General features: G+C 42.1%; 1 protein-coding gene across 1 annotated transcript; it reads left to right on the plus strand.

Moving 5' to 3' along the window:
• Window positions 1–2,465: 2,465 nt before the first annotated feature.
• TBX18 (T-box transcription factor 18) lies at window positions 2,466–24,768 on the plus strand. Its single transcript, XM_040058728.2, has 8 exons — window positions 2,466–2,736; window positions 3,496–3,679; window positions 5,238–5,339; window positions 8,273–8,444; window positions 14,833–15,000; window positions 16,180–16,244; window positions 19,876–19,970; window positions 22,465–24,768. Exons 1-8 carry the CDS (start codon window positions 2,466–2,468, stop codon window positions 23,187–23,189), a joined length of 1,782 nt encoding a protein of 593 aa, XP_039914662.2. The 3' UTR covers window positions 23,190–24,768.
• Window positions 24,769–26,023: the final 1,255 nt, after the last annotated feature.

A 26,023-nucleotide genomic window follows, 5' to 3' on the forward strand; every position in this document is an offset into this window, starting at 1 on the left:
GAGCTGGGCCACTCGCCCCTATGCCGGCAGGTCCCGGCGGCCGCTCGGGGCCGTCCCCGCACTCCGCGCCCGCGCCGAGTTTCTCCTCCAGCTCAGCCTCGCCCTAAAGCCCCCGCGGCCCCCGTCGCTCGCACCCGGGCCCCGCCGCCGCGGAGCGCGCCCTCCTCCTCCCGCGCCCCTCCCGCGCCCCTCCGCGCTCCTCCCGGGCCGGGCGGCGGCGTTCGGTACCTGCTCCCGCGGGCCTCGCCGGGGCCGTCGCACCGGCGGCGGTGGCGTGTGTGGCCCGGCGGCCGCGGGCGCCGGGAGCGCGGAGCGGGGCGGCGGAAGGTACCGTCGGAGATGGGCGGGCGGGCGAAGAGGCTCCGGGAGCGCCCTCGGACAGATGACATCCATTTCCTTCCTTCCCCTCATCTATCGATCTCATCTCCACCGCGACGGCGTTTAAACTCCTGCAAGATCCTCTAGCTTAGCACATTTCGATCACTCTCGCACATCTGATTTCCTTCAGATTCAATCGCGGCTGGAAAGGCAGAGCAGACAGACTTTAGACCGCGGAACAGTTAATACGTCCCAGATTTAATGTAAAGATAAACTAACTCCACAGCACTGTTCGTCGGTGACAGGCATTAAGCATTTTCTGCTCTCCTATCAATTCAGAGCGACAGCGACTGCAGGGCAATTTTTTTCGTAGTGACGAATTTTTCTCAGACAAGTTTCCATCTCTTTCAATGTGGAGAGAGTTAGCGCTCCTACGGCGGTTTCGTTTTTGTTTTATTTTTTCTTTAATTAATTATCTTTCTGTCACATACCTAATTTTTTTCACGTCTGGAAAACACTTTTACAATTTTAACGCTGATAACCTTATTCGAAGGGATAATTTATCTCTCGGGTATATTTATTAATCAGCCCTTTCCTCACAGTCTCTGACGAAACAGCTATTGAAATTAGCGATAAATTTGCATTTTACGGGTAGGTAGAATGCGATAGTGGAAACGGTTACGTCTCCTAAATGGCAGCTATTTCCGTTTCAGATTACGATCAGAAATCTCAGCTGTGCCACTCGATGGCCCGAACAGGACCTCCAAGGCTGTGACACAGGCGAATCACATCGCGATTCCTTCTCTCCGTTGCCCAAAACAGAATGAGTTTGAGATCCTAATTCCCTAAACAGTGAAATTTGCCCCATAGATTTTTTTTAAAGCTGGAGGGTTTCTATCCTGTTTCTTTCAGGGGAGCATGTCACTCCATTTAGTTCTGAGGATTTAAAAATAAAAATTAAAAAAAAATAAAAAAGGAAAAAATGTCCTATCAAGAAAAATTAATAATAATAAGGTCTTACTACCTTTTCCATTTCCCTGGATAATCAAAGGAAAGAATATCTGGTTCCAAACATTAAGAGTTTTACTCACTGGAAAGATACGAAAGAGGATCTCCCCTGTAATTGTTTTATGCACCTAAATACGATTATTACTAAAATTGCTGCGGCTGGATGCATCGGTGCTCATACAAGGTTCGGTTTAATTCTCGTTTTATTGCAGCCTCAGCGGTAATGGGTTGCATTTAGCAGAGGTTGTGGACGCTACGCTGGAACCTCACTGCAGCCAGAGTTTGAATAACAACGCGATTAATCTCCAAGCGCAACAGTAACAGCAGTAATTCTTAATTCCTTACAGCAAAACAGGGCACAACGTCATTTTTTAACGCCCGAACCGTTTTCCCGGCCGAAAGGCTGCGCTCCAGGGGAGCACTCCCTTCCCTCTGCGTTTCGGGGGGAGACACGGCTGGGGGAGAGGGCGTCCCTTTCGCGTTCATTGCGGGCGCCTCTGCCGCGGGCCGGGGGCGCGGGGCTGTTCGGGCCTGGGCGGAGGCGAGCGCGGGGACTGCGGGGCGCTCCCCCGGCCGCGGCGGCGGGGCCCCCTGGAAGGGCGGCGGGGCCGGGGCGGCGGGGCCGGGGCGGCGCTGATTGGGCTGCGGGCGGCCGAGCCGCACCGCCCCCGCCCCGCGGCTCCGCCCGGCCCCCGCCGCCGCAGTGACACTAATGAGCGAGTTCTTCCCACAGGTCTCCTGCCTGGAAGTGCTGACAGATCAAGGCAACAAATTTCAATTACAAGCCCTAATTTGTGTCCGCAGAGCGTTTGTTACCCATGTCAGCCCTGCCTGGCCCATCAGACGGGGCAGAACGTGGAGGAGGAGGAGGAGGAGGAGGAGGGGGAGAGAAGGAACGCATCTGCAGAAAGGAATAGATTTTTTTTTTTTCCACTTTAAAAAACCCAAAACAATCCCCCCCCCCCAAAAAAAAAAAAAAAATCTTGGCTGATAACTCGGATTTAAAAAGAAAGGCGAGGAAAAGCCCCAGCCCCTTGCCTGCGCGGTCGGGAGGACGGGAGGGCGGCCGGCGCGGCGGGCCGGGCGCGGGTGCCGGCGGCCGCGGGGCGCCTGGATGCGCGGGCTGTAGGGTGGCGGGCATGGCCGACAAGCGGCGGTCCTCGCCAGGCACCACCATGAGCCTCAAGGCTCACGCCTTCTCCGTGGAGGCTCTCATCGGGGCCGAGAAGCAGCAGCAGCAGCAGCCGCCGCCGCCGCCGCGGCAGCCCAAGCGGCGGAAGCTGGGCGGCGAGGACGAGGCGGCGGAGGACGAAGGCGGCAGCGGCTGCTGCGCCAAGAGCACCCCCGCCGCTGCCGCCGGCAGGACCTGCGGCGAAATGGACCTGGGCTGCGCCGCCCGCGCCCCCGCCGGTGAGTGCCGCCCCGCGCCCCGCCGCCGCCCGCGGCCCCGCTCCTCGGCGGGGCTCGGCATCCCCCTTCCCCGCCGCGACCGGCGCTTTGATTCCCCGTTATCCCTTCTGTCTTTCCACTCTCCGTGGGCACCCACCACCCTTCCCGCCGGCCTGGCGGCGAGGACCCGCGGCGCCCCTCGGCCGCCGGCACGGAGCAGCGCGGCTGCCGACGGGGCTGTCGGAGCCGCAGCGCGGTGGAGCAGCGCGGTGCAGCGACTGCCAGGGGCTGTCCCGAGCCCTCTTTCCGAGGGAAGGCAGAAGCGCTTATACGACACATACGTGTTGGTGCGCTGCTAAAAGTACATATGCAGCTAGGTATATGATTATGTGTGCATATATATATACACACACACAGACACATACACGCGCACACAACGTCTACATATGTGTGTGTAATTTGCTGTGTGTGGAGGGGAGCGCAGTTTCACGCTGCGGGGCCGAAGCCCGTGGCCAAACGAAATGCACCGCCGGCCTCGCACCCCGGACGCGCTGCCGCCGGCCTCGGCCCGGGCGCCGTGCGGCGATGCGGGCAGCTCGTCCCCGGCAGCCCGGCCGTCCTGCCGCGGTCCCGGCGCTCGGGTCGCCCCCCTCCCCGGAGCCAAGGCTGCGGTCCGGCCCGGCCCGGCGCAGGCCGTCGCTGCAGCCGGGCCGGCTGGCCTGTCGGGGCCGAGGGAATCCTCGATCCCGGCCGCTATCGCTTCCTCCGCTCTCTCCGCAGGCGGCTGCGAGGAGAGCTTCCTGGCGGCCTCCCCGCCCGCCTCCCCCGGCGGCTCCCCCAAGGGCTCCAGGCCCGGCTCGCCGCTGCCCGCGCCGCAGGCGCCGCGAGTGGACCTGCAGGGAGCCGAGCTCTGGAAGCGCTTCCACGAGATCGGCACCGAGATGATCATCACCAAGGCGGGAAGGTAAGGGGCACGGCGGGACCGCCACCCGCGCACTCCCGGGGCGGGCGGGCACTTCAAAGCGGACCCGAACCGGGGGAACCCTCCAGATTTACGAGGCAGGTAGATGGCGATAATGTTAGATGGACACGGGAGCATGTGGCGTTCCGGGTTTCCTGTTCATTAGGGCGAGGTCTGGGAGCGCCGTGCCCTTCTGGGGGGAAGCTTTTTCCCTTTCCAGGGGATACACATGGTAAAAACCTGGGAAGTATAAAAGTATTTCGACTTACTAGAAATTACAAAAACATATTTTATTGAATCCATATGCTACCGTCTGCTTTTTCAGAGAGGCTTTATTAATGATTGAAACGCAGTCTTAAACAGCACAAAGCTGCGTTTGTCTTAAGAGAGTCCAGTCGAGGATTTTCTGTTTTATCTTACAGGTGCACTGAAATAACAGCAAAAACTAGTTAGCAATAGTTAGGTTTTTGCCCTCCTGCTTATTTAGAAATGGCGGAGATCGGGCTTTTGTTTCCAGTAACTATTTTTAATAGCTTGTTTGTTAATGTATATATATTAGCACAGCAGCAAATACTGAGTAAACTGGAGTATTCTTCAGATTTATAAAATGCAGAAGAGTATTTTATTGGCTTGCAGTCAAGACGTTTCTCTTTTTTTTTATTTTTTTTTTTTATATTTTTTTTTTTTTTTTTTTTTTTCTTTAAGAATTAAGTTTTCTGGTAAAACAAAACTTGCCAAGCTAAGAGTTAAGGGCAGTTTTATGTTAAAACCACCTCATTGGTTAATTAATCCGTTTAACCACACAAGGATCTAACTCTTGAACGTTTGGTTTCTCGTCGTTTTTGTTTGGGGGGGGGGGTTGGTTTTTTTTTAGAAATTTGCTTGTAGATTCGTTTCTGCTTTCAATAAAGAAGTTTTACTATACCTTTCAAAGACAGAGTAGCTCTCGCACTTCACCTTTAGTAAGTTGCAGACAGGAAGTCCCGTGTCAATAAAGACCATATTGTTGGGTTAGAGCATGGCACATTGGCTTTTATAACTGCATCCTTGCGGTGTTATAATTGTATCACAGTGGATTTCGCTTTCTAATTCGCTGCTACAAGCAATGAGACACCATTTTCTGCTGACACTTGAAACTTTAGTGGCAATTTGCCTTCCTGTAAGCCTTGGGCTTCCTGGGTGGAGGTGGTGTTTGCACATCTCCAGGAATACATTTCTTACTAATATCTCAAATGGGCTTTAAATGTGTGTACTGCTAAAGTAAAGTCTCAAACCCAAATGATTTACTGTCTAACAATAAAGTTGAAATGATGTGGTAATAGCTGTACTCCCAAAGCGTATCCCCAAACATACGAAGCATTGTTCGAGTAAATACACTTTAGAAATCTGTTTTGACATATCGAATGGGCCATTTCATGGCTATGTAACTATAATCGTCCAAAAGGACTCTGTAGGCTAAAAGGAAGAACGAGAAAAATCCCACGAAGTGGTTACTTTTCCTAAACAACCATTCCCGAGTCTGTTTCGTATTAAAAATGACCTCTCTCTTTCCAATGTTCAGGCGGATGTTTCCTGCAATGAGAGTGAAGATCTCAGGTTTAGACCCACATCAGCAGTATTACATTGCTATGGATATTGTGCCAGTGGATAACAAAAGATACAGGTATGGCGACTTTTAGGCAAAAAGCATACGATGTAAGCTATAGGGTGCTTGGCTGTTGGAAGAAAATATTAACACAACATAAATTAGCAGAAGATCATGTTTAACTCTCCTTAAAGGTTCTTATTTTCATCCCAGTGTATTTTAAAAGACCGTATTGTACCAAGTATGAAAAAGCAACTTGAATTTGTGTTGAAGCTCTTCATGATACATTTGCCTAACACTATGTATGTACTGTGGGCAGATGCTTCAAGTTTGGCTTTCAGAGTGCAGTTCTACTGCAGCCAGGAAATGTTATCATATTTTATTCCTCATCCTGTCTGTGGGAATTATTTCCTATTAACAAATAAATATGAAAATGTACATTTTTTTAGTGCCAAATGGTATTAACATTAGTTAATAACATTAATAGCATGGATATCTGATTTAAATACTTAGAAGCTATCTTATAAATAAGTCATGCTTCAAACTGCTTATATAATTTAATTTAAAAGCTGTTTATCACTGAGCTATTTGGTTGCTTCGACTCAAAAAGGGTAATGTTTCCAATTATTGTTATTTAAAGAATTAATGGCATTATTGTCTGGAAAATGACATGAGGAACAAAAGAGGTTGTTCTTTGAACATTTAGGAGTAGAAATTTTGTGCTGAAGCTCTCCCTGTTTCGAGGGTGGTTGTGTTTTGAGGGAGCTGGTTGGGCTCTGCAGAAGGCATTGGTCCTGTGGAAATCTTTGCAAGCTTGGGCCCCGCAGCAGTTCCTGTGGTGAGTTGAAGCCGTTTCCAAGGTTTTTCGGACGCTCTCCCATGCTCCAAAGTAGCCAGGGGAGGAAGCCTGGCCAGAGCAGTTCAGAGGAGACAGGATCAGGTCACTACCAATTGCAGGTTTGATTGTTTTAACCTATACTTAGTGTAATGTAGGGAGAACCGCTGCAGATTTAATTCTAGAACTAGCAATATTTCAGACCACGATTAAAAGGTTGGTTCTGCAGGAATGCTGCCTTGTTTCCTACGCAAATTCTGCCCTCTGTTTTTCCTGTACTTACCTCATTGACTGCTATTTTGTCACTTTCTCAGGCGGTGTATAAGACCTTTCTTAGGACCATTTTATATTTTGATTTTTTCAACAAGGGGCATCTGATACAATGGCCGACGATGCTCGGCATATACAGTCAGGAGAGCCTTTCTTGTCTCTACCATAGAGGAAAAAATGCTTCTTTTTCCTTGTACCAGTGCAGTGCAGTTCAAATGGAATCATGCCCTTTTTTTTTTTTTTTTTTTCCCTTTTTTTCTTTGTGTTGCATGTGTGCATTTACTTAACAATCTAAACATATAATTCCTAGAAGGTCTGAACAATTCATAAATTCATAGAAAAAGCAAAGTAATAATTCCAAATTGATTTAAATGTTAATACTAAAAATTAAAAGCAGCTATACTGAGTATGAGTTGCTTAAACCTCATTTAATTTAAAATAATTATAGTCATGGTGACCTGCACTGTCTTTACAGTGTGATACATGGTGCCCAGAACACTGAAGTAGCTTAACAAATGTTGTATGAAGGGCAGGATTTTCTTAGTTGACAGATGTGAATTTTTTTTGTATTCATGTATTAGCAACCATGCCTTTAAGCTTTCTGCTAAATATTAATGTTTTACATGTTTTACTTGAGGCTGTTTGTGCAGCTTCACACACTGTCTTGCAGATTTTTAATTTCATAGACATGACAGCAGTCACATGGAGCCTAATCTTTAGCCAACAGAGATGAGAGCTAAACAATTGGAAATCAAGAAGACTACATCTAGGTCTGGATTTCTAGCAAAATTTGACCTTATAAATATTTGAAAGCTTGAGCTGTGGCTCAAGATGTGTATTTATCACTAAATTTGTGTTTATGTCTATTTATAACTTTATTTACTTTTTTTAGGGAAGGGATATATTTAGTATAAGCCAAGAAATATAAAATAAATTAAAACTATTACAACAGTGATCTGGAGTGGACAATTTGTCCCTGGGAGAGAATTTCACCACCATTCTAGATCTTAGCTGTGCAGCTTGATCTGAATTGTATGGAGCGATACCTGCATTGGATCATTTTCTTTTCTGTTTTGACTATGTTTCTTGTCTTTTTTTGATAAGGAACTGAATTGTGCAAACATATGCATTGATAAAGTCTTTCTTGTTTTCATTTAAAAACACAGCTGAATTACTGGAATTTTACTGTACTTGGAAAAAAAAAAAAAAAAACAGCTTTCAATTACTGCTTTTTAAACTGCTTTGTGAAGTGTCTGCCTTCAAAATAAGTTTTCAACCAAAGCAGGCACAATTTTTGTTACAAAATCACCTCGTTAGCATTGGTCTATCAAATGAAGTACAGACTCTGTGTTTTCATTTTTAACCTTTTTGCAATACTATTCAAGCCTATTAACATGGTCTGCAGAAATATCAAGAGCATAGTTTCACATACTTTCATTATTTTTCCTAATCATAATGTTCTTTCTCTTCAATAGCTTTATTTATAGAGTCCTATATTAGACTCAATATGATAAAATTTCCAAATACAGAATTGCTACTCAATTTGATGAAAGAAGGACCAGATTCTTCCCTGTTTGCTGATGCCTTTTCTGACCAGAGCTGTAGCACTCAATGAGCTGACACCAGCTTAAAGCTCATTTTGAAACCAGGTGTTGAGACTGTGACTGATTTTAGGAAGAGTAAGGTCAGATCAGAGCATGGATTTTAACCCTATTTTTGCAGGTGCCAGAACTGCTTTGAAACAAGCAAACAAAATGTTTTTCTTTATGTAAAATTGAGTCCTTTCACGTTTTGTTAATTGATGGGGGTTTTTGCTGTGTACGTGGGCCTTAATTTATTAATGCTGGATGGGTCTAATAAATTGTTTTGGTGCTTGTAGTTAAAGGCATTTGTTTTCTTTTTACAGATATGTTTATCATAGTTCCAAGTGGATGGTGGCTGGTAATGCTGACTCCCCGGTGCCGCCTCGTGTTTATATTCACCCTGATTCACCCGCATCGGGGGAGACATGGATGAGACAAGTGATCAGCTTTGACAAACTGAAGCTTACCAATAACGAGCTGGACGATCAAGGGCATGTGAGTACTTGCTATTTGGCGGCATTATGCGTAGGCACATTGCTCAGCCCTGAGAGGCTCTGACCTACAGCTTCGGGGTGCCAGCAATAGGCTTGACTTTCACAGTTGTGTTGGAACTTTACTCTCCAGATCTAAGTTCTGCTTACTTTCTGCTCCCATAATTAACTGCTTATTAGAGCCCGCTGTTTTACTCCCCCCTGAAATAGACATCTCCTTCTACAAAGTAAGACTTTACAAGGCTAAATTGCCTAATACAGAGGGGCAGAATTGCTCTTGGTATTTCCCACCGAGCGTGTTACTCGCAACTTCTGCTACGATCGAAGAGGACGCTTAGGTTCACAAGTGGCTAGGAGAAACATTAATAGTGTGTAATAACTTCACGTGGATAAAAATACACTTAAGTATTTTCTTAACCTAAACGTTTGTGTGAAATCCCGCGAGGTGTTAATAATTGCAGTCAGAAACTAACAACATGGGAGCTGGGTTTGCTCCGATGATGATTTATTACATACCTTATGAAGCAAGACCCTTTCACAGCTGAGGCTCATTACTTCTGAAAAAGCTGGCGAAGACGTATGCAGTATGAGTGTTCTGTTTGCAAGTTCTAAATTGTTTAGTTATGACATTATCTAATGTGACAAAATGTGTTATGTTAATATTTCCTTTTCTCTTCAAAACTGTTGAAACATGACAGATGTAAGCCAGTATCATTCCAGCAATCCCTAAAATAGTTTTACTTGACACCTTAAGAAATAATTAAAAAACGAGGATTGCTTTTAGTCAGGGTGAAGTCTTTGATTTTACAAACCCCTGTAATAAATGGCAAATGTTGGCATCCTTTCAGAAGGAGCATCAAGTTCCAAGTGGTAGAGCTTTAAGATGTTAGAGGAAAGTTTTTAGACAGGATGTAGATTCTATTGTCCTTGGTGTTACCAGATTTATTAACCAGGATACTTTCTCCTTCAAGGAAGGGAGAGAAAGAAAACATACCTGTCACAGAGCGCAGAGATACCACACTCATCTTTCAGTATGGTTGTAACTCTGTGACATTGAGCCAGGTATTTTGCTAGTACATAGTCTGAGATTTCCCCCTCTAATTTGTGTTTGCAAATGTGATTAACAGAGGCAGGAGTATAGGAGCATGGCTGACCTAGCAAATGTGATAACAAGGATAAAAAGACAACAGTTTGTGCAATAATTTTCATAGTTTTATTTCGTTCTTCCTTAAAAGAAATGTGGGGGTATTCACGCCTTTTAAGTTACCAGTGCTTTACACAGGGTAGTACAAAAGAGATTTTATATTGCTTCTTTCCAGAATTACAGTTATGGAGTCTTATTTGGCAGTGTCCATTTGAGTTAAGGTTAGTGCATGAAGTTCCCTTCGTTTCCCCAGCATTCAAGTATTTTTGACTCCTCTCAAGTGGGAGTTGCTTTCCCTGAATCCTGAGTGTATTGTAGGGGCTCTGAAAGTGAAGCAGATGCAAATGGGTAAAATGTTGCTCTTCCATCGGCGAGCTGGTTTTTGTCCTCGGTTGGTGCAGAGGGGCGATCTGTGGGTACCGTGGTCCACCTGTTCACTTGCGGTTGCAAACTGCCCTGTGATAAAATCTCAGCTATGCAGGGAATTGTGTTATTGCATTTTTCCGTCCCAGATTTTAGCTTTGTTTTTATTCTGAACTGAAACCTGTGTAGTGTACACAGCACACCGTTATTTGTAATACGGGGGATATAAATTTTCTGGTCTTTAGTTAAGTATTTCGGCTTGGAAACGAGTGAAGCAAAGCTCAAGTACAGTGATTTGAGACACATTGAACTGATTCAGAGCTATGGCAGTGCCCCTCCTTCCCAAAATGGAAATTTAAGTATTAAAATAAAAGGACAAAAGAAGGATGACTGTAAAATAATTTCATATTTCTCAAATCTGGGAAATTGCAAACATGTCACTCATAATTACTAGAAAAGGCAAAAGCAGAAAGCAGAAAAGTGTCTTTTCCAATGGGTGCATTTTTTCTTTTAAAGCTATGGTAGTGTGGAATGCTGTATTGAAAAAGCTATGTAGCCTCTGAATGCCTCTAGCAATAATGGAAAACGAATAATCATATTTTGTGATGAATATAAAAAACCAATTGTTTCTCACAAGCAGGAAGAAACCATTTTTCTCAGGAGGGTACCAGGGGACGGATGGCAAATTAGAAGAGCTAAGAGTCAAGGCTGTAGTGTCCGTCCAATATTTGCTCTAATATCAGAAGTTCTCACTCTTCCACTCCTGTGTGGGACAAGGGGGTGCATTTTAGATTATTAGAAGATGTTTTTTTTTCCTCTCATGCATAGGCAGAGTGGTTCAGAGAAACCTTGGTGGGGTTTCCAACAAGCAGCGTTGGGCTTTAGCTGTTATTTGGGAATGCTTTCCCTGCTTTCTGGTTCTGGCAATTTAATCCATGTTGAAATTGTTCTTTTATGTTTCCTGTGCTTGTCAAAGGTGTAAGCTTTTGCAGAGGTTTTTGTGTTTAAATCCTAGGGAGTAGGTTTTGATCTTGCAGGCGTTGAGGTACGGAGCTTGTGTGATATCACTCTAGACCCCTTTTACCTATTCCAGAGCATTAGCTCTCAGAATCTCTGAGAGAAGATGCCCATGTCCATGAGAATAAAGACAGTATTTGCAAACAGGCACTAAGGTAGAATTCCTGTGCTGTATTTATGCTGTGGTAGTACCTGGTGGCAGTTCATTCCCCTTGCATCTTGCTACCCTGGGATTAGCATTCTGTGAAAGGAGATCAGCCATCTCTAAGAGACTCACTGCTCGAGCACTTTCCAGATTCCATGCTGCCTGCTGCTATTTTCATCAGCATTTCAAGCAGGAGTTTGTGGCTACACAGTTTTATAGTGCTGCTCAGCTCAGAGATTTTGAAGTACATATCTGCACATAGGACACCCTCTGATATGTGGGTTCCAACTGCAGTCTGCGGAGATGAAGCAAAAATTTGTACGGACATGTTTTCCTTGTGTGTTTCTGATCTCAAAAGGGGCTCCAGGCTGAATTCCCTGCTTTGGAAATACTGTGTTCTTACAGAGTGATGAGAACACACACTCTGGCTTTTGTGTGTTTCATCTAAGTTGTGATTCTAAGGAAAAGTAAACCTGGATTTTGCAGTTGTCACTGAAAAGTGCATGGTCTGGATGCTCGTTTCTTATGTCTCTCGTCCCTCTCTCGTCTGTGGAGTGGGTGATGCATTGTAAAAGCAGTCTCTCCCTCTGGCTGGTTAGGGCTGGCTAATTTTTCTCTTGCAGTTTTAAAACTGAATTTCAGTGGAGGGGAAAAGTCAATATTTTTTATGCTATTTTCCATGCTTTTCAACCGAGTATTTTTTGATGCAGAGGAACATCTTTTAACTTATAGTGAAAATGAGGCTGTTAGTGTGTTAATTGTTCCTTGGTGGTTGGGGTAGGTTTTTTTTCCCCATTTGAAAGTGGGGCGAGGCTGGAAGCAGAGGCAGACTGTAACTCTGCCCAGACTTGGCTCCAAGTAGCAAGCTCTGCTTACAGTCAATGGGCAGTTATATGTTCTTGTCACAATGAAAAGCTGTGAAACATCAGCATTTCCACTTGCAGTTTTTGTCTTAGTACAGAGGGAATCCATGCTCCTCAGTCCCACAAACTGCAGCGAGCCTGACTGCTTGTGCTTTGGAGGGAGGATAAAGGAGGATTTTTGGCAAAAACAGCGGCAAGGACTCTGTGGGTAGCGGGGAGGTGACTGTGTAGTGCTGGCACTGCCAAGCTGCTGGAGGATTGGCATCTCCCCTGTGGGGGAGTATCTGGCTCTCATTTGTTCTGGCTGAGATGGTTGTGCCTTGGTGGTGCTCATGCTCAGGGTCAGCTCTGAGGCCTCATCGTGGCAGCAGCTCTCAAAAGCCTTTGCAAAGGTAATCCCGGCTTTGTGTGGCCGCAGGTGCTCTGGTGGCCTTTGCTCTGCCTCCTCTCTGTGGGATCCCTGATGCAGTGTCTTCTGTCTGATCATGATTTCTTGACAGCTGCTGTAGCCAAAGTGTAATTTTACTTTTTGTGAGAGAGATTTATTCCCGCATGAAGTGTTTTGTTCTTGTTCTGTGAGGGCTTCGTAGAGAGGGGCAGGCTCTTCAGCTGTGAGTTGAATGTAATGCCAGTTCATATTTGGGAACACTTTGGGACTTCTGATTGGGGTTTTTTGGTGTTGGATTTTAAGGGCACGAAGGGAAGGTTGCTGTTTTTGCAGATAAACTGTTAGATCCCGTTGGTGCTTTTAAATGTGCAAGGACTGTGAAATGAAAAGCTGGAGTCTCCTTTTCCTTAGCCTTTTCTTCACAGTAGCTTTAGGTGATGCTTTGAATAATAGAGCTAGACTGTTTTTGGAGTGGATGTTGCATCTCCCTCTCCTTTTATGTCCTGTCTTCATATGTTGCTCTTTAATTCACAAGGGCTTTGCAATTATGCATTATTTAGAGTTCAGAGTCCTTCAGATCAGTAACAAAGATCCCATTGTTAGAAGACATGGTGCAAAATCAAGAAAAAGAAATTATTGCCGTGGCTTTTCTAATGGCCAAAACAGTGTGTCAGCACAGGAAATTTCAGTACAGGGCACAGGCCAGACAGGTTGCTCTTAGGAGATGACATGGATCAGTTTAGCTGTAATAGCCACCCAGATAAGCAGTGGGAGATGTTCATCTCCGTGCTGCTTTGATTTCACTTGTTCTGATGTGCGAGCAGAGCTTTGTAGCTGCCAGGGTTATCGTTGATGTGTGGGCCAGCAGTGGTTTGCACCACAGAGCTGATGGGGTCAAGTAATCCGTGTGGGAGAGAATGTGGCATGCTCAGTGGCATGCTCAGACAAATGGCAAGGCACAGAATAGCAGTGGATTTGAACTGCTCAACATCTTTTCTTGATCATTTCTTTTTCTGTTGCACCAGTGTCTCCCCTGGTGCCACTGGGTGTTCACAGGAAAACAGAGTGGGGAATGTGCTGTCCTCTCTGCGTTTTCATTTTGTAGATCTTTGCCGCGGAGAACTGAAAGGAGCGTTTTAAAAGAGAAAACGCTTTTGCACGATAAAAAAATCTTGCTCTGTTTAAGATTTCAGAAACTTGAAAAAGACTTTGTATGAGAACTCCCATAAGGCACTCCCTGAGCAAATTAATTGAAGCCTGTGATGTCATTGTCAAAATCTTACTCAAAGGCCAATAAAACCCCTGATTATCCAGAATCTTGCCTTACCAAAACAGGGCCATGTAATCTGGCCAGGACCAAGTGTATTAAACTAGTCAAACTCTAGTTTATCCAAATGAATGCACTGTCCTTTATATAGTTTGGGTGAATGAGCTTCCATGGTGTCTGACATAGGGGCTCTGTTGAGTGCTTGAGCACACGCACATTCTGAACCTACTCAAGGAGCAGGAAATTAAAAAGCTTCCCCAGAATGTTGATTAGTGGTTCCACAGGCCAATAGCCATAGGACTATTTATTTATCAAGTTACTAATTTCTTAGGGTTTCCAACAATAATAGTTAAGCTTCATTTTTTTTTTTCCCCTAAAATTTTCTATTTTAAAAGTGGTTAGCTGAAATGGAGTAAAATAGAGGAAAAAATCCATCTTTTAAATCTTCTATAAAATTGAGGTGCAGTACCAAGAGGTATATGTGTGTTTCATTTTATGCAGTAAGAGTTCATCCGCTTCTCTTTTATGATTTAGTTTTGAGTTTTTGCATGCAAGGAGGGGTTTTTTAATTGAAATTCGTTGTCTGTTTTATAAATCGGTTGTTATTAACACTTTAGAGTTTTGGATTTTGTTATCATTTTACTCTGAAGTTTATGCTTCTTCAGAGTGTGAGAGTCTCAGTTTGTGTTCCAACCAAAATCTGTTTCCAGACTTTGTAATGTAAGGAAAAAATTGCTCCAGTACCATATTCTGAAGGTTCCAAAAACAAAAGGCAAAATTCTGCTGCTGTTAATCCATTAGGTCAAATACACACTTCAGTGGAAAAAAGTGACAAAACTTTCATAATTCCAGTGGGACTGGACTTCCTGATTTCTCTCTCCTTTTTTTTTTCCTTTTTTTTCTTTTCTTTTCTTTTCTCTTTTTTTTTTGTTTTTCTCTTTTTTCTTTTTTTTTTTTTTTGAGCCAGTTTCAATTGAGCCAATCTCTGAGTCGTAATTTTTAAATGCTTAGGGTTGGCAGTAACATAAATGCACAGGGATTAGACTACTGTAACCAGAACCTTCAGAGGTTAAAGAAAACATTGGATTTCCAGTAAGTGGCATGGTAAACACATACCGTAATCAGTTCCAAAAAGTTATTAGTCCTGAAACAGCAGGGTGTCCTCTCTAATAAATGTAATCTTTTTTTTTTTCGTTACTGTGTAGATTATCCTTCACTCTATGCATAAATACCAGCCTCGTGTGCACGTCATCCGAAAGGACTGTGGTGATGATCTGTCCCCTGTCAAGCCCATCCCTTCGGGAGAGGGGGTGAAAGCCTTCTCCTTCCCAGAGACAGTTTTCACTACTGTCACAGCATACCAAAATCAACAGGTAATTTGGGCTTTCTGGTTAGCACTTCACAGGCTTTTCAGAGCAGACCAGAGATGTAAGAGATAGGAGAAAAGCAGATACTTTCATTATATCACTTATCAAAATAGAACTATCTAAACCCTTTTTTTACTACAAGTAGCTTTCTCTGTATTTAGTATTGCAGTAGTGCCCGGAGGCTATAGGTGAACCTTCAGAGAGGCTGCATGTAAAAAAATAATTTGTATTGTGGAGATCACACAGTCTAATTAGCATGCTTAATGGTGTCTTGATTATAAATACAGCACTGAAGAACAAGGCAAAGACTAATTTTTAAAGGTGTTTTTGTACGTTTAAATGCAGATGTCTGGAGAGAATTTTTAAAGCACTTTTTTTCCTGGCTCCAGTGCTTTTAATACTCCCAGGACCTTAACAGAGAAGCTGAGTTCTAGAGAAAGTTGCAGTTCTTATTAACTGCATTCAGCTTTTATTATTAAGGGCAATTTATCTGGGTCCACACGGATTCAAAGTCAAAAGTAAACTGCAGGTTGTATCACTCGGCTCTTTCTACCTCTCATTTAAGTATTAGCATAAATAATGACACTACAGTTAGTGTTGTGACATTTTATTAATTCCATATAAATTACTGCAGCTGTATTTCTTGAAATTACATATGCATTGATAACCTTACAAAGAGAAGAACAGGAGAGCCATGTAAATGCTGAAATACAAATATCTGGTGACTCTCCCATTTATTAAAATAAATTACAGTTATTTAGGATGTGGTGTGTTTTGCAGGGTTTTTTTAGTTGGTTTGGGGTTTTTTTAAATGGAGGATAATAATGTAGAGATAATCACTCTTTTCATGTTTTCCTTCTTGACCAGTTCAGAAATAAAGTTTAATTTAAATTGTATTGTAGTTAGACAGTGTACTCTCTTAGTGAAGAATGACATTTGCTTGAAGCTCTTTCTCAGTAATTCAAACTGCCATTTGGCAGCTTTAAACACCTATTAGCTTCTCCAGGGATCTGCAAAATAATGATCAGAAGATTGGCCCTTATTTTGCTATGTTTCAGGACAACCATCTTAAAATATAAAAATGTGAAGATGTTTCTGCTGTCAGCTTATTTCTGTCAGGAGAATTGTTTTCTATGCTGCTTATCTGAGTTTATAGGTAATAATTTCTCTCAATCATATTCACAGATAACTCGTCTGAAGATTGATAGGAATCCATTCGCCAAAGGCTTTAGAGATTCGGGCCGTAACAGGTAGGTGTTTGGAAGGAGCTGGGATCGTTCCTGCTGACAAAATCACTTTGTGAAAGCTGTTCAAGGTGAACCCTTGTACTTAGGGACAAACTAATTTGTGAACTCAGACTTCTTGAGGGACCACTCAGACTTCTCAGTAATGTTCTCTGTGGTGAGCTCTCATTGCTACACCTCTGACTGTCTAGGTCAAGAACAGGCTGGCAATCGGCTTGACTCATATAATCAAGTTTCCTTTCAGAGGGAGCAGTGACACTCCATGAAGGCTGCAAATTAACTTAGTGCGTACTCAGGTCCATGATTTCAGGCTGTGCCTGAAATCTCCTCTTTCTCCTGGCTGGAGACACAAGTTGCAGATGTCATTGTCAAACTACAAGCCCAGGTTCTCTTGCATGTAAGTGGCATATAGCACGGATGAATGGCTTGTTTCCTCGTGAAGTGGGAAAAATTAGTTTGTGCAGTAACCTCACGTTTGCCTAGGAGGTGGGAGACCTCTGTTCAAGAGTCTGTTTAGTCTAAGGAGTTTTAAATCCGCTTCCTAGGCGAATATCTTTTCTAGCAGGCTATACAAGACCATGAAATGAGACTGGTTTCCACTTCTTCTGTTGCGGATGGACTGATTAATTGCTTATTCTCTCTTGATCCGTGAATCTTTCAAAATAGCAGTGGGAAATCTCAGTAGCACAAAGTGGAGATTTCGGTCTGGTCTGGGCTGCCAGTGCCCATGAGGTATTTTATCCAACAACTGTTTAATACAAGCTATTTAAGCCTGTTTTGAATTGTATGTTAAACAATTTCAGCTAAAATTTAAAAAAAAAAAAAAAACCAGTATTTCATTGTGGTGTATAGTATACATCAGTTCCAGTGACCACATTGTGTTTGGTGTCTGCAGCTGCTATATTTATGACCAGGTCTTGGAGAGAAGGGAACAGACTGTGCTGGTAGGAATGATCTGAGAGTTTCTTTTGATAGTTGCTTTATTGAGCAGATTGAGTTGCTTTATTCTCTGTTAGCAGAAGCTTCAGCATTAAAACTTGTTTTGTGCATACACCTGAGTTACATAAAACCTGAAAGTGGACAGAAAATGAGAGTAGTTTTTGGAAAATGAATATTTACGGAAGGTATGAGGTAGTTGTAAAGACTTAACAGGCATTCACTGTAAGTATCTTTTCAGTATGTCTGAGATTTTGTCTTCTAGCAAGAAATAAGTATCCATGTTCAGTGGCCACTGATATAAACATAGTTTTGCCCTCTTTTGTAGCTTTCTGGTTAGAAATTAAGTGAACAGTAGCTTCCAGATAAATGCAGTGACTGAAGAAGCAAAATGTGCTTTGTGTTCTTTAGGAAGAAAAGGGTTGCCATCTGTGCCCTGTTTGAAAGCACTCTCTCTCTTAGGTAGAGTCTCTGCTATGCTTGCTGTTTTCAGAACTATAAAATACGAACCTCCTAAGAAGTGTGAAACCCTGATCCTCTGAAATGTACAAATTTAGGTGGACTTAGAATTTGTTGCATAGTGTTTTATGAAACAAGAGAAGATACCCTTTCAGACAGAAAGGAAAGAATTGTAGGAAACTAGTTTTGAACAGGTTTTAATGTGCCAGGATAGCCCTGGAATTACTTGAGAAGGATGTAAGAGTACTGCTTCTGCAACCACACAAATACAGTTATGAGACTGGGTATCCAGAGAGTTTTTTTTTTTTGTTGTTTGGCTGCTAGGAATAGTCTGGTTCAGGCATTAGAAGAAAAGGAGGATATTTTGATTGAAAGTTATTTTTTATGGAAATGGATTAAGAAAGCAAGTCCTGAATGAAGAGCCAGCATCTCTAAAAAGTTTTGGAGAAGCCTTTAGATGAGGTCTGAGAGCTTTTCGTCTACAAACACATTCATTACAGAATTTACTCTGCAAACTCTTATTTGTTGCAAATTGACATTGTTTTACTGAAGTCAGTATCACTGTTTTCTTTTATAGTCTGCATTACTGGATGAGTGTATTTAGTAATTCAGCTCAGAATTTTAATTGTTAAGGAAAATTTCTACTGGTATACTCAGTGGATTATTATTTTTCTCTGTTAAATACTGAAATCAAATATTAAGGTTCTGTTATCCTGATTGTTCTAGCTGGTGTGTTTATCATTGAGGCATTTTAGTCTGCAACAAGTTCTAAAAAGTACTGTGGTAAAATTGCACCCAACTTTTCAATATCGCTTTAATGCAGCTATCTTAACACTGCACTGCTGCAGGCAGTAATTCTGTTTAATTAAAAATATGCCCTTCTAGGTCAGGCCTGTTCAGTCCCACAGCCTATTTTATAGAAATCAGTAGCTTCGCCTCTTAAAAACATTCCCTGTGCATTTGCAAAGTGCAACAGAATTTATGTGCTGAGAATAGTTTCATTCTTCAGTTGGGCCTTAAGTTTGACCCTATAAAACTTTTACTCAGGAAAGGACCAGAATTTCCCCCTTTAAATACTTTGGGAAAAACATAACGTTTTTGTTAAATAAACTCGGGTATTTGATAGCACAAATTAGGGTGGTGATAAAATGTGGAAATTGATCGAAGGCACCTTGTATAAATTATCGCCTTGGCTACACTCCTCCAGGAGGTGGCTTTTATCTCCCCTTTAACTAGAAATGAAAATTCACCATTACTGCAGAAAATTAAGGCTATCTTTTTAGCCCCTTCAGCTAATAAATGCATTATAAATGTTTCCTGACAGACATTGGTGTTCCTGCTGGAAGGAGTAGTAAGAACATATTGGTTGCTTCAAATTGGGCTATTTGCACAATTCAAGTTTACAAAGAACTGCTGCTCAAAGGCAAGCATTTGTATTTGGTGTGTGCCTGATGCTGACACTCAACAGGCCTCTGGGGCCCAGCAGCCAAAAATAACACCAAAATGATATCTCTAAGTTTATATACCTCTGAGGTGCATTACTCATGAATAAGTGTCAGAAAACAAATGAGCCGTTACCTTAGGAAACAGATTCTTCTAAATAGTGTCTGCCACCATTGTCTATACAGTTACTTCTGTTTTCTCTGGACACTGTTGCAAGAAAATGAGTGAAGACTTTTAGTTTCTAAAGGCATTTTGCTTAGCAAGACAATGTTGTTTTATAAATTATTTTAGTAGCAGATTCACCTGTACATCCATGCCTTGTTTGTGTTCTAAGTGTGATTTTCCGGCTCATAAGTAATGGCTGGGAATCCTGTTTTAATATAAGTTGTCAGTGGATCACCTTTGTTCTAGGAAGAAATAGCAGATCATCCCTCTGGCAGTTAACTTTAACTGCCAGAGGGATGATCTCTTCAAGAAATATCGTACAAGCAAAACATTTAAAATCATTTTAGCCAAGTCTTCCCATTGAAACAGCCCTCCCAAAAGGCCCAAAATATTGAAATAGAGAGCAAGACTTGTGGAACTGGAAAATACTTTGGAAACACTGTCAGTCCAGTGGTTGCAGGTCTCTGTGGTCTCATGGATAGGCTGTAAGGGTCTTTTCTAAAAAGCAAAATCAACTTGAAAATAATCCTGAAATGTTACTAATTTTTGTATGTTTCTGAGGTAGAGTATCCAATAGAGACGTGGCAAAATACAGCTTGCTTCCATGACATAGTGATTCTTTTGTTCTAAATAGGATGGGACTGGAAGCTCTGGTAGAGTCTTACGCCTTCTGGAGACCTTCACTGAGGACACTTACATTTGAGGACATACCTGGGATACCCAAACAAGGTAATAAGTGTGTTTGTGTTCTTTCAAAACAAAAATGAAAGACGAAGCTTTGCCCATCATACCTTACCGTCTAGGTATGTGTGTCACTCGCAAGACAGAAACAACCAACTAACTACAGTGCCACCGTCCCCCCTAATCAGAGTTATTCTGAGTTAGAAAACTAATGCTAACTCAACCACTGTGTCAATAAAGATGTTAAATTGTAAAGAAAAATCAGATCACGTGTAGGAGAATGCCAGTTATTTAAGGATTGACTAACCTATTCCTTAGTGTTATGCTCTGGCTAAATACAAAAGGTAGAGATCACCTACAGATGACTTCTGTTGTAAACATCTAAACTGCAATGTAGGAATTACTTGTGGTTTTAAGAAAAAGAAAGTAAAAAAGGAATGAGAGAAGAAATGTTCTCTTAAGCAATGAGTAAATAGGAAGAAGCTTAATTTGTTTTCTTCTTAGAACCCCTTCTTGATTCTTAAAGACCTGAAAATTGTTCAGTAAATGGGCCAACAAACTTTATCTGCATCCTAGAGCTTAAAGAAATGGATCTCCTCTCCATTTTGCTTTTTCCTGCTCCTCACTCTTTGTTAGAAACCTCTTTCCTCATTGAGCAGGTAATGTCATGAATGAGAAAAATATTTAAATGGTACATTTGGACAGAAAATGGAATCCCTGTACTCTTTACTGAGTTCTTTTATTTCCAGAGTATGTCAATGCACACAGAAAACCTCTCAGCCTTTTCCCAGTTATATCAGAGATATTGCTTCCAATCCTTCTGCTTCCAAATTTACAAATATCCAGTCTGCTTTCTTGATAATGTATTGATTACAAAGTTGTTAAACATCTTCATAAAAAACATCCAGAACACAGAGAAATTCAGAGAAATCACTTTTGTCAGCTTCTTAGTTCATTCACTCCTTTGAGAAATCTTGAGTATCAGTCCTTGATGTGGGCAACTGAAAGGAGGTTTTGTGCCAAGTCATAGATATGAGTGTTGTTATAGGATGAGTGTTGGCAGAGTTTTGGGCATAGCAGGGGGGGTGAGGGATGGTCTCATCAAAAAGGACTTTTATGAGAAGATAGAATGAGACCTGAAATACCTTGTGAGACTGTGTAAGACTGAAAGGCAACTGATGATGCAGTTAATCCATTTAGGAGACAGACCTGTCTGTATGTAGGAGCATTGTTTGGTAGCAGGGGAACTGCTGCCCTGCACTTCTCACTTCCTCTTCTGCTGTTGCCTGAGGTTAAGACGATGGTTGAAGTTGCTGTTGGTATTCTGAGGACAGAAACTGGGATCCTTGCAAAATCTTCAGTCACATATACCTTGGACATATTGACTTTCCGAAAGATCCCATTAGAATTTTCTACTGGTTGTTAATGCTGGAAGAGCCTATCTTCAGGCAGTGGAGGCATTGATGAAGAATAAAAAAAATATGTCTTATATCAGGATTTCTCTAATGTGGCAGTGTCTAATGGTGTTTTGTGCTTGTTTAGAGAAGCAGCTGTAGGCAGTGTTCGTTAATAATGTATTTTTCTTTTTTCTATTTCACCTATTATGATAACCTGTTAACTTATTGACAGCATTTTTTTCTTTGCAGCATCAGGCTGTTTGACTGTTAATGTGATTGATAAACAGATCTTTCTTGTAAAGTGTCTTCTGCCTAAAAGACTGTAAAAGGCCCCAGATAATTTTTCTACACTCAGTTTTCAGGAAGATACAATCTTTTAAGAAAAGGAAGGGTTTCTTGCAGCTGGGACACTTTCAGTCCTGAGAAGAGTCTTCACCTATAGCAAGCATTGTGTTTTCAGGAGCATTCAACACTGGTATTTATAATACAAAAAGTTCTGATATCAGTAAATGAACAATTTACAAACAGTTTGCTACAAACCTACCCATTCAAGAAATGAAGCAGCTATGTGCAGCGTTCAGCCTACACTTTTCCTGAAGTCGGTCTGAATTTTTCTGGTTCTCAGAATTTTTTGAAGTCAGAGGATTTTTTGTTCCGAAGTTTTGTTCTGAAGTTGTGAGCTTTCCTGTTATCTGTGGGAGTGTCTGAGCTAAGGAGCTGGTTCCTCAGCTGGTGCTCTGACAGTGACAGAAGCTTGAAGCACATTCCGAGAGCACAGACAAGCCAAAAATCATCATTTTGAAGAAGGCTTCCTGTGATGTGGTACTCACTTGGCTACATCTCAACTGCCATGCAGTTTCCTTCCCTGTCATATAAGAAGCAGTTAACCTTTTGGGCAAGAGCTCTAAGCACTGGATGATGGTTGTAAAAACATAACTTCATTTCTCTTTCTTGGTCAAGTTGTTTCTGTAGAAATATGCATGTGGTTTACTCACACATTCTCCTGCACATGTATGTAAAAGTTTTTAATTAATTTAAGTTGGATTCCATTTCAAGGGTTATTGTAACAGACAAAGGTCTTGATCTTTCACCTAGGAAGTGGACCTTTCCCAGTCTGCTTCTTACACTGTAATATTCTCTTCCAGGAAATGCAGGTTCCTCTACTTTACTCCAGGGATCTGGCAGCGGAGTGCCATCTACCCACCCTCACCTTTTACCGGGTTCCCCTTGCTCATCTCCAGCCTTCCACCTCAGTCCCAACGCTAGCCAGCTGTGTACCCTCTCTCCAGCTGACTACACAGCTTGTGCCCGCTCAGGCTTGACCCTGAACAGATACAGCACTTCCTTGGCTGAAACCTACAACCGGCTCACAAACCAGACCAGTGAGACCTTTGCACCGCCAAGGACTCCCTCCTATGTCGGTGTGTCGAGTAGCACGACTGTGAACATGTCTATGAGTGGCAATGATGGGGACGCATTCAGCTGCCCGCAGACTGGCTTGTCCATGCAGATTTCAGGGATGTCTCCACAGCTCCAGTACATCATGCCTTCCCCATCCAGCAATGCCTTTACCACTAATCAAACCCACCAAGGCTCCTACAACACGTTTAGACTCCACAGTCCCTGCGCGCTCTATGGATATAACTTCTCCACGTCCCCAAAACTGGCTGCCAGTCCTGAGAAAATTGTTTCTTCCCAAGGAAGTTTCTTGGGGTCCTCGCCAAGTGGAACCATGACGGATCGGCAGATGTTGCCCCCCGTGGAAGGAGTGCACTTACTTAGCAGTGGGGGGCAGCAGAATTTCTTTGACTCTAGGACCCTAGGAAGCTTGACACTCTCGTCTTCTCAAGTGTCTGCACATATGGTTTGATGAAGCCTTTAAGTAAAAATACAGTATGTTTGGTGCCTACAATGTATTTCTTTTGGAATATGAAGGAACACTTGATGTAGCTTGTAAAGAGTGTGTATATATAATATGAGAGGAAGTTTCACTGAAATTTTGACTTGATTGTGGCCAGATTATTCTCCTATTTTGAGTTACACAGAGTTTGCTGCGGTGCAGACTGCTTTAGTTTTCTGGTATAATACACTTAGTTGTATAACACGTTGGGACATATGCAACAAATTAAGTAAGACTTCCTCCCCTTTCCCCCTCCTCTGTTCTAACCTCTTTAAAGAATGAAGTGACACTTTGAGTATTAAACAACACAAAAAGCCCATTTACATTTCCTATAGCACTAGTGAGTTTCTTTAAAACATTCATACAATAAGCTGATGCGCCAAAGGCATTTCACGAGTTTCTTCTCTGTTACAAGGGATACAAAGGGTATTTGGATTTCTTAGTGTTAAGCATCAAGCATCCAGCCTAAAATAGAAGGTTAGCTAATGGATTATTCACAAGGTAAATAGAAAGATTAGTTTGCCTTCTCATGATATGCTGTTTTTAGCTTTATCAACGGCACAGCATTCTCACTAGGATTTGCTTTTTTCAGCATTAGTCTAGATTTATGATTATATATTTGAAGACAAATAATGCGATTCAAATTGTGGTGATAGGAATAATTCAAACCAACAGCACTAGGAACAGCATTCCTTTGTATGAAGTGAATGTTGGGGTGCTTAATTTTTGTCAAAGTAGGGCTTGATGCATTTTTTTCTCCATAAATATTGCCTATAAGACATTTACTGGACAGTAGGATATTCTAATGTATCTTTGTTTTTGTATTTTTACTTTTTTAAAGGAAAATGCAGTTTGATTAAGGAAAGCAAAAGTGAGCAGGATGAGAAATTCCATTATTGGTTTTACCTGTTTTGTGTTTGTGACATGGTTTGGGTTTGGGTTTTTTTCCTTCTGCGGGTTTGTTTTTTGTTTTGGTTTGGTTTTTTTTTATTTTTAAATAAGGGTGAAACGCCCTGCATCCTCAGTATTTCAAAAATACATTGCCTGTATCAATTAGGCAGATGACCCAGTTTGCCCAAAAATGTTTCTGAAAGCAGAAGGTTGCCATAGCTGCCTTCATGTTGCTCTGGTCTTGCCCTGGAATTGGAGAGGTTTCCTTCATTCCCACCTCTAGTTTCTACATGGCATTTGTAAGAATGTGGATCACCATCTGCTCCTGACTGGACTTCTCCAGAGTGACAAGGACACAGGGAGGCACTTACCCTGGTGAAATTTCTGCCCTCATCTGGACCCGCACAGCTCAGTTGTGTATCAGTCCTTCTGCAAAAGCTGCCTCTCAGACAGCTGCCCGTCTGTCAGAGCTGAACCACAGAGGTTGTGAAACAAATTTTAGTGCTTGAGAGACCAGGTCGTCTTCAACACTATGCTAATCCTCATTTATATCGTGCAGGTGATGTAAAGGCATTCTAAGGTGGGTAAAGATGTAGTTGAAAACGCTTCCCCAGTCAGCATGGAAGGAGATTAAGGTCTTTCAAGTTTATGTTTGTTGGATTTTTTTTTTTTTTTTTTTTTTTTTTTTTTTTTTTTTTTTTTTTTTTTTTTTTTGTGAATGTGAATTTTCATGTTTCTCAAGAGTTGCTTTATCTTTTCAGGCAAATAGTGGGCTTACCCACTCTCACTTCAAAAAAGGCTCATTTCAGCTAGTACTTGTTGAGTGGGATGGAGATAATACATGCAGAAACAGCCTTCTCCCTACCTCCTCTTATCTGTGAACAGAACAGCAGTCTTTAAGCCTGTGCCACAAGAATGCTTTATTTCTTTCCGTTATGTATTTTTTTTCTGTTGAAGACATGTAAAAAGTTCTCATTCAAAGTTAGAAAGAGAACAGGATGCAATTGAGGTGATGTGGGCTTGCTTCTTTACTGTCTTAAACTTTCTAAGTGACCTTTCTGAGTAAACCTAAGTTCACTCAGTCTCTATCAGATCTTTTTCTTCTGAAAAATGTGATAATAGCACTTCTCTTTCTCTGAGGAAAGGGGGAAAGTACGTTGAAGATGAAGATCATCTTTACATTTGCTGTGCTGTGGACAGTATGTTACAGATGAATGGCTGGGTAGTGTTCATACATGAGGATAACAAAGAGAATTTGTGTACTTCAGCTCTGTGGCTGGTCTTGGCAGTGCAGTGTCCTTTGAGGCAAACTTGCTAGAAAAGACCTGCAATGCTAAAAATGCTATTCAAACTCGTGTTAATGGTTTGCGAAATGGTTCTAAGGTGTGTAGAAGATGGGGAAATATTCAGCTATGCAAATTGTCATAGCTCTCTTGGTTTAAAGAAGTAAGTTGTGTGTAGTTATTCCTGCTCTAGCCAAAACTTTGAAATTTTGCAGTTGGAAAAATACTCAAGTGGAAAAATGGTACAATTAATCCATACTTGAAAAAGCATAAGTAGCCATATCAACTCAAGAGCTGTGACTAGGTAGAAATGTGGAAGACCTAAATCATGCATGTTCCTATAAGGAGAGAAAATAACAAAAAAAAGGGTTGTGCATGGATGTTCATGGTGGTGCTCCTGTCAAGACTATGTACTTTATTGTCTGGGAATTTTTTAGAACTGGTCTCTTATTTTTCCTCTAATTATTCTTATCATGTAACCACACAATATTGTTTTGTTACTTAAAATTTGAATAATATTGTAAATACTGGTTTGTCATTGTGAAAAGACTAGCTTTTTATCAGTACAGTAAATGCTATATATGCATTATATCTATAATTATATATCTGTATTTTACAAAAATGGCACAG

The sequence above is a fragment of the Hirundo rustica genome, chromosome 3 (genome assembly GCF_015227805.2).
Source record: "Hirundo rustica isolate bHirRus1 chromosome 3, bHirRus1.pri.v3, whole genome shotgun sequence".
NCBI lineage: Eukaryota > Metazoa > Chordata > Aves > Passeriformes > Hirundinidae > Hirundo > Hirundo rustica.